We start from the raw sequence: 9,544 nt of genomic DNA, 5'->3' as shown, positions 1-9,544 counted from the left end.
TGAAAGATACCTAAAATAAGAGTTACAAAAGAGCTGAAAGAAATCATAGACCACATGAACAAATGGAAAGACATTTCATGCTCGTAGATTGGAAGAATCAATGTCATCAAAATGTCCATACTGCCCAAAGAATCTACGGATTCAAAACTATTCCTATCAAATTATCAGGGTAATTTTTCACAGAATTAGTAGAAATCATCCTAAAATTCATATGGAACCAAAAAAGAGCCTGAATAGCCAAAGTAATCCTTAGCAAAAGAAAGAACAAAACTGGAAACATCACATTACCCAGTACCCTGTTGTTCCACCTCCAGCCACAGTCTAACTGCAACTGCATTAGAGTCCTAGCCAGAACTGCCCAGCTAAGCACTGCCCAAATTCCTGACCCAGAGAAACCATGAGCAATAATAAAAATGCTTGCTGTTGTCTTAAGCCACTAAGCTTTGGGGCAATTTATTATGCAGCAATAGGGGGCCAGAATGCCTGTGCCCCACTCCTAGCTTCCATTTTGCTGTAATTTATGCTTTGAGTAAGTGATACTGTCCCTGTTCATTCTACCTTTTTCATCTATTAAATGAGGGCATAAGCTGGATTAGTATTAGTATTTTCTAAACTGTGGTTAACATAGAAGGTCATGATAGACGGTACACAGATGGTCTTTTTAATTGTTACACATGTAATGTTATTTTCATTTGTTAATTTCATTGTAACAAATATAGCCTGCACATATAGATGTATAGTTTATTTCAGCCTTTCAGCCTGAAAGCCACACTTTATTCCAGGAGCAATAGAAAGCTATTGAAGCATGTTTGACAAGTGGAGAAAGCTCTTTATTTATACTTTAACAAATCATTCTGGCAACGCATCAGATGGGTGCTTCTTAAACTTTGCTGTGATAGAATTGCCTGGAAATCTTGAAAAAAATGCAGATTCAAATTCAATCAGCCTGGGGTAGATCCTGAGAATAAGCACAGTTTCAGACAATGTTGGTTCACACTTTGAGTAGCAAGAACATAGATAATTAATTGCCTTGAGAAAAAAAGAGACCAGTTAGAAGGTAGATTGGACTGGAACAGTATTTTTCACACTTCCAAAAAATACATGTTACTGTATGAAAGGATACTTACTCTGTGTGATGAAATCTGATGTTTTCTTATCCCATTTTATTCATTTACTTTAACAATAAAAAGTATAAAATCGGCCGGGCGCGGTGGCTCAAGCTTGTAATCCCAGCACTTTGGGAGGCCGAGGCGGGTGGATCACGAGGTCGAGAGATCGAGACCATCCTGGTCAACATGGTGAAACCCCGTCTCTACTAAAAAGACAAAAAATTAGCTGGGCATGGTGGCACGTGCCTGTAATCCCAGCTACTCAGGAGGCTGAGGCAGGAGAATTGCCTGAACCCGGGAGGCGGAGGTTGCGGTGAGCCGAGATCGTGCCATTGCACTCCAGCCTGGGTAACAAGAGTGAAACTCCGTCTCAAAAAAAAAAAAAAAAAAAAAAAAAAAAAAAAAAAAAAAAAAAAGTATAAAATCACAAGTTAAAAGAAAAGAATAATAAAAAATGAAATTTTTACTTAACAAAATGGAAGCTAGTTTAAAATAACAATGTTTAAAATTGGTAAAATATTGGAAAATCAGCATCATCATGTGCTACTGTTGAAATTACTGTTGAAGTTCGGTGAGAAATAGCTTCATGGAAATTAGGGATTCAGTATCATGTGTTTTTCTTTATGCAAGAAACTCCACTTCCATTAAAGCTACAACTTTAACGATGTTAATAAAAACATTGTCAGCCGGGCGTGGTGGGTCAAGTCTGTAATCCCAGCACTTTGGGAGGCTGAGGTGGGTGGATCACGAGGTCAAGAGATCAAGACCATCCTGGTCAACATGGTGAAACCCCGTCTCTATTAAAAATACAAAAAATTAGCTGAGCATGGTGGCACGTGCCTGTAATCCCAGCTACTCAGGAGGCTGAGGCAGGAGAATTGCCTGAACCCAGGAGGCGGAGGTTGCGGTGAGCCGAGATCGCGCCATTGCACTCCAGCCTGGGTAACAAGAGCGAAACTCCGTCTCAAAAAAAAAAAAAAAAATTGTCTATAATACTGTATAAGTGGAAACAATAGAAATAAAGATTTTTTTAGAAAGCATATTTATATAATGGACACTAGGCAATAATTTATAATTATTCCCTCAATATGTGCTTCCTGAGTTGAAAATACCAAAATATAAAGTTGAAATCAAAAACTATGTTAATAAACTTGATATATTATAAATCACATTTATACAAAAATATAGCTTTATATGTGCACCAAAATTTTTTCTCCATGCAAATAGCTATCATTTCTAGATTATTAAATTATAGGAGTGTTCTACCTTTTCTGGGTGTTTATATCTCCTAATTTATTCCAAAGAACATATAATTAAGTAATAAAAATATAATTTAGTTTTAAATTACAACATATAACTTCTTTTTTTCAAACACTGAATCCTGCTTTACATCCTTCATGGAAAAACAAGTGACAAGAGGCCAGAATGTCTGTGTTCCACTCCTAGCTTCCATTTCTCTATAATTCATACTTTGAATAAGTGATACTGTCCCTGTTCATTCTACTTTTTTCATCTATTAAATGAGGGACACGAGCTGGATCAGTATTTTCTAAATTGTGGTTAACAGGAGATCATGATAGGCAGTACACAGATGGTCTTTTAAGTTGTTATAAATGTAATGTTATTTTAATTTGTATCAGGAACAAATATAACCTGCACATCAGATGTATAGTTTATATTAAATATGGTTTCACTGATAGTATCCATGAAAATAAGAATAATATTTTACAGAGTTTTGAAGTCTACTCAACATGAAAGTTAATCTAATATTAAATTAAGTAAATGATAATATAGATGATACAAATACAAGAAACATCATGAATTTACAAGCAAATGGGTAAAATACTGTTGGTGAGAGTACAGCGTGGGGAAAACTTGCCTCTTGGCCTCAGAGCCTGTGCCAGTGGTCTGTCCCTTTACAATAAAGGACAGAGCAGTGAAAGTAATCTGTGGGCAAATGGGCCTGGAACCAGCAGAGCACAATCTACACTGAGGAATGAAATTTCAGTAATAACAAAATGAAAGTTAATTTAATACAAATTCAGCTTCATCACATAAGACAGATGGTGTATTACCTTCAGTTCTGCTTGGAGACAGAGGTTATAAAGAAAGTTCTCTCTACATATAAAGACAACACCTTCACTCCCACCTCTATGCTAAGCCTGCGTCAAGGGTCCCAGCTGCAGGTTGTGGTACAGGCTGCAGGTACTTGGGGACACTGTGCCACAAAGCACAGAAGTGGGTGCATGGATCTCTGGAATAAGAGGCCAGCATATTCAAAACACTATAAAATTTCTCTTTTCCAAGCACTTCTTTAAAACGTTTGTCTCCCTGCTTCTTAAGGTTTGATTGAATTAAGGTCAAAGACACAAGTTCTTTTCCAGAACTGCAGGAACCAATGGAAGTTGAAGAACATTCTCTCCTCATAAATACAATTAAGAATCGTGTGCATTCCCTCCTGGATACTCAGGAATGAAGGACTCTGCTCCAGTGTATGGAAGCTGTTCACCCCTGTTTAAACAGAGAAGCACAGACTACCCACTGAGTGGCACCCATGAAGGACAAATTAAAACTAATGTAGCAGAGAGTTCAGGAACTGACCTGAGATTTGAGCCACCCAAACAGGTTTCTGAATAGAAATGAACTGACAACAAAAGATTGTATGATTTTTCGTGTGTATGTGTGTAAACAGCTTATATATGAAGCAGCTAGAGAAAAGCAATATTTTACATCATTGGAGGACAATTACTTGAATGGCCGTGGATTTCTATTCAGAAAGCATGAAGTCTAAAAGACAATGAAATGGCATCTTTAAAGTGGGGTGGGGCAGGGAAAGTGTTGACACAGAATTACAGACCCAGTAAAAACTGTCTTCCAGAAATAAAGGGCAAGTTAAAAATATATTTTCAGACAATGAACAAATGAAAAATATGGTTCCCAGCAATTCTACTCTAGAAGAAGTGCTGAAGGAAGTTTTTAAGTTTGAAGGGAATTTCAGATATAGCCCCTGGTGTCAGAGGAAAAGGCAAATTTTCAGGAACAAAAGAATACCAAAAACGATAAATAGCTGTTAAGTATAAAATACTTCTTATTCTCCACGTTAAGTTTTATAAAGCACATATAATTGTTGAAGGCAAAAATTATAACATTGTATGGTAAAGTTTTCTGTATATTATGATTTTTAAAAATGAGACAAGGATCTCGCTCTATTGCCTAGGCTGGAATACAGTGGCATGATCATAGCTAACTGCAGCCTCGAACTCCTAGGCTCAAGCTATCATACAGCCTCAATCTCCTGAGTAGTTGAAACTACAGATAAATGCCACTGTACCTGGCTAATTTTTTTCATTTCGTAGAGATGGGGTCTCACTTTGTTGTCCAGGCTTGTCTCAAACTCCTGAGTTCAAGCAAACCTCCCGCCTCTGCCTCCCAGTATTGAGAATATAAACATAAGCCACTGCTCCAGGCCTGATGAAGTTTTCAATATATTTAACTAATGTATATGAACAACAATAACAAACTTTAGTGTTGGTAAAGAGACATTGTATAAGATTTCAACATTTCAAATAAAGAGGTATGATATTTGCTCACAGAAGACCCTGGATAATTAGGCATGTACGTTGCCATCTCCAGAGCAACTACTCAAAAAGTACAGAGATATAGCCAAAAAGTTCATAGATAATTAAAATATGAATTTAAAAGTATTTAAATAACCCAAAGGGAGTCAGAAAAAAAAGAACAAAAGAAAGAACATGGGTGAAACATAAAAACAATAATGAAATATACTTAAATCCAACCTGATGGATATTTATGTTCAATTTTAATTATCTAAACTTCACAATGCAGAAACACACTTTAAAATCATAGATAGTTTAAAATTAAATAGTTGAAAAGATACAGCACACATCAGTAAGCATCAGCTATTGAATGCTATTGAATGGCTATTTAACATTGTAAAGCAGACTTCAAGGTTGAGTTCTTGAGTCACAGGAAATCTCAGCATCTCAGGAGGTTTGTGTTCAGCTCCCCTGCAGTCTCAGGCACTGTGTCACTCACAGCACAGAAGTACTCAGCTGCGTCGCTCACATGGGCTGAGGATTTCTTCAGGTGGAAAGAATTTTCACTCTTCTTAATTTCAGCCTGAAAACCTTTGATGCCTTTAACCAGGGTGGGTCCTGATACATACTTCAGGAGAAAGTGGAGTCCTTGGTTGGGGTATTGCACATACCAGAAGGGATACACTGTAACAGACGACGAGTAGTTGCACTTCAGCAGCACAGGTGCTCCTTCAGAGACAGTGACCTGGCCGTCAAGCTGGGTCACAGACTGGGCTCTGGTTCCTCCTGCAACACCAATGCTGTGTTAAGTAAAAGCAGCACAGACTTCTCTAAGAAAAGCTGTCTCTATTTAGAGGCAATTACAACATAGTCACATTTACAAAAGGAGGAAAAGGAATGGAATGCTACTCACCCAGGACAAAAATCACCGCGAGCACTGGGACGAGCAGCAGGAGCATGGCTGAGCAGTGGCAACGCTGCAGGACCCTGAGAGGGTGGACAGAAGCCAGGAGCACTGAGCCTTCGGAGCTAGGTGCAGTAGGGAGGTTGGATTGGATAAGTCCCTGACTTTGAAAAGTTTCGAAAATGGCTAAAGAAAGGTTTTCTCTTAAAGAGCCTGGATGCTTTCTGGTTTCTGGCCTCTTGTTCTCGTCACAGCTCCGTATCTACACAGACATCAGTGAGCTGCATCAGCCAACTGCAGGGGGGAGGCTCAGTGGATGAGAATGGTCTGCAGTGAACACAAATGCCTCCTTGGTGCAACGTCGCCCCCTGGAGGCCACAGGCGGAACCACGGATCCAAGGAAGTGAATGGTTTGCTTCTCATTTGAGAGACATGATACCAAACCAACAGAAAGTGTTTCTTTCTTCCCGAATCTGCGAATGCCACCTTCTGTAGAGTACATAGTTTTAATCCTAGATACATGAGAAATGAGAGTTATTTAAAAATAGAAGAGTAATTTACTTTACTGAGCAATTATTCGCAGAAGACAACATTCTTGACTTTGGAATACCATTGAGACATTCTATATTATTTTGTAAAGCCATTCATCAAGGAGAGGGGAGGTGATCAGTTGGCTCAGTCGTGGCTGAGTTCATATGGCCTTGTGTTTCTGAATGTAAGCATTACAGTAAATGAAAAAGATTATTTCTTTATTCAAATCTTTAAAAAAAATTAACAAGTTAGACCAGAGACTCATATTTAATGTCAGTGTGGACCACATGTCATTAATTAATTAATCAAGGCAAACAAATATGGCAAGATTTTTTGTGTTAAACGAAAACGTGAAAGAGGCCCCTGGTTTCAGGTCAACAACTTTGATATTTGTAACTGTAGGATAAAACAACTTAGGTACTTCATGTTTAAAAAGAGTCCTGTTCCAATTGTCAATGCTCCTATAGACTGATATATTATGCCAAGTTATGATATCTCACACTAAAAACAACATTAATAGAGGCCCATCTATGGAGAAACTTGAGTGGAATAAGTGTAAGAAAATAAAACAAATAAATAATCCTGAGAAGAAATAAGAAAAAAAAGAAAAGAAAAAGAAACCTGTGTTAACTCAGTAAAGTTGGGAGGAGTGCAACCAGCAGACACGAAATGAGAGGACCTTGTGGGAGGTATAGAAGATGTGGGAGACATTGATAGGAACACTCAACAGAGCTAGGCAAGCAGCAGTCCCTGTGGGTGGGATACAGGGGGCATTGAACTGGAGTGGTCAACTCTTACAGCCTAATAAGATGAAACTCTTGAGTGAGAAGCAGTCTTCATCCAACTTATTTTAGCATAGAGATCACTGGATCCTAAAATTGCAAACACCAAATGAGGAGAGAAATCTCAGGCAAAATGAGAATCTGGCCAACAAGTATTCCTTTCACAAGGTCAGAACAAAGTCTCTTTTTTCTGTGTACTCCATTCACTAGTGCCAGCCTGGAATGTTTTCCCTTGCACTTCTGATCTATTTCTTGGTTCTCCCTGTAGATTTTTTATGTGTAAGACAAAATTACATAGCCAGTTTGAAAATTTAAATGTTACTAGGATGTGCTTCTGATTCAAAATATCTAACTGAGCATATGTATTCTCCTCCTATCTTTCCAATATTCCCACTAAAATAAAATTTAGAAGTATAAAAAGAATTACTTGAATTCATAATGGTAAAAGAAATAATAAAAAGATGAAAGGTATTACAACTTTTGGCTACCCTTGGCTCACAGTTGCCCCTTTCCCTAGAAAATCGACCTCTGCCAATGAGAGCCACCATTGTCCAGTAGAGTATACCTCGACCCCAAGAAACACCACAGTCAATGACGACTTTATTCTTATGCACAATAGGTCAACAGTCTGACCCCCTTGCCTCAGTGTGGAAAGGATCAATCTTGTGATGCAATTCATGCTCCAGAGCTCCCATGAGATCAGGCTGGATAAAGACTCCACTAGCTGGCACGTTTATGCTTAGCCTTTTCCCATCTCAACCTGGTTCCTCAATCAATTATGGATAAAGAATTTCCAATTCAGGCTCTGCTTCTAATGAACTTATCCCAAGACAATATTTCATCTTATTTAATCCTGAGTCCAATCCTGAAATATATATAATAGTATAGCTTAATATAAATGGCTCATTAGGAACATAATTGGTATTCAAATGAGCACCACAGCCCAGGCTCTTTCCAGAGTGCCAGGGTGCCTGCAGGCATACGGTAAAAGTGGCACTAAAATTGAAGTACTTTGATTTTGATATCAGTACAACTTTCTGATCATCCTCACTGCCTTACAAATCTTTCTTACATGACTTGGCAATATTTCCTCAAAGTCTTCGTTTCTGCAGATTAACAATTTGAAGCAAATGTTGACTGGTTTGCCTCTTTCATTGGTAACTATGTAAACTAGCTTAACAGAAATCTTGATTCTTCATTTCCAAATTTTTTCCACCTCCTGTACTACATAAACAATGTCATGACTAACAGACCACAAATTTGGTTTTACAATAAATGTGACTTTTCAAGCTTTTTTCTGTAATTCAATATACTAAAGAGCATTATTTTCATTAGGAAACAAATATTTTTCCTGGGCTTGGCATACCTTGCAGGACAAATCTATAGTGCCAGGTGATCAGAGGAGGGAGGCATTTATAAGCTCTTTAGCATTTCCAGCTCTCCTGACCAACATTTGCTGAAACCTTCTCAATACCATATGGTCTTTGGCAACTGATTATTACAGGTCTTTGCTTATCATATTAAAACCCCTTGATGTCTGGACTTCTTTTAGATACTACTCAGAGATCCTCCTGAATAAATTTTAGATTGTTCCATGCTCCCATGCCCTGCCTAGGGATATGGCATGCTATGGTGAGGGCTAATGCTCCCTATCATCTTCAAGACACACTTAAATACATAGGTATCAATATATTATTTTACAAGGCTCAAGCCAGGAGTTTTAAGTTCAATTCAGACTTTACCCCAAAATGGCAATATAGACCCTGTCTAATATTTAGTCACTGCAACTATCTAGACTTCTAGTTTTAACCAGTTCTGACTGGTTAAAACAAATCACTCTGAAAAAGCCGGGTGCGGTGGCTCAAGCCTGTAATCCCAGCACTTTGGGAGGCCGAGGTGGGTGGATCACGAGGTCAAGAGATCAAGACCATCCTGGTCAACAAGGTGAAACCCCGTCTCTACTAAAAATACAAAAAATTAGCTGGGCATGGTGGCGCGTGCCTGTAATCCCAGCTACTCAGGAGGCTGAGGCAGGAGAATTGCCTGAACCCAGGAGGCGGAGGTTGCGGTGAGCCGAGATCGCGCCATAGCACTCCAGCCTGGGTAACAAGAGCAAAACTCCATCTCAAAAAAAAAAAAAAAAAAAAAAAATCACTCTGACTAATTCTTCCATCTATCCACCAATTATACCCTTACATAAATCAGGAGTGGTACTGCAGCTGAGGCTGGAGATGAGGTGAGGGTTCTATAACCAAAGGAATTTATGACTTATAGAATTTTCAAAATCATTTGCTTATGACTTTTTCTCTACTTTGCATTTCTGTTTTGCTGTGGCATTCCCAAATCAATGACTGTCAAACATTTTGAGTAACTAAAGAAGGAAAAATGGAAGGTGTCCTGGGAACTATGAGAGAATATCTGTCATTGTGTGAAAATATTTTCTTGTCATATAATTTAAAAATCATAAACCTAATCTCATAAAGAAGTGGCATAAAACTAGACTGAGCACCAGGATGTATACATTAAATATGTGCACCTTTTTGTATAGCAATCATACCTTAAGTTTTAAAAAAAGAGAGAGGAAGTAAACTTTTAAAATGATGTTGTGGCATAGACTGTGATGTATGTTTAAAGTAAGCATGCATACCTTTTTGTTTACCT

At 38.2% G+C, this 9,544-nt stretch overlaps 1 gene segment (V, D, J or C); it reads right to left on the bottom strand.

Moving 5' to 3' along the window:
• Window positions 1–5,031: 5,031 nt before the first annotated feature.
• LOC141583542 (T cell receptor alpha variable 8-4-like) lies at window positions 5,032–5,825 on the bottom strand. The segment is given in 2 exon segments: window positions 5,032–5,452; window positions 5,580–5,825. Coding segments are annotated over 2 exon segments (393 nt in total).
• Window positions 5,826–9,544: the final 3,719 nt, after the last annotated feature.

This window comes from Saimiri boliviensis, chromosome 2, assembly GCF_048565385.1.
Source record: "Saimiri boliviensis isolate mSaiBol1 chromosome 2, mSaiBol1.pri, whole genome shotgun sequence".
NCBI classification, from domain to species: domain Eukaryota; kingdom Metazoa; phylum Chordata; class Mammalia; order Primates; family Cebidae; genus Saimiri; species Saimiri boliviensis.
The sequence above is the reverse complement of the archived record's forward strand: the minus strand, read 5'-3'. Positions and strand labels throughout refer to the sequence as shown.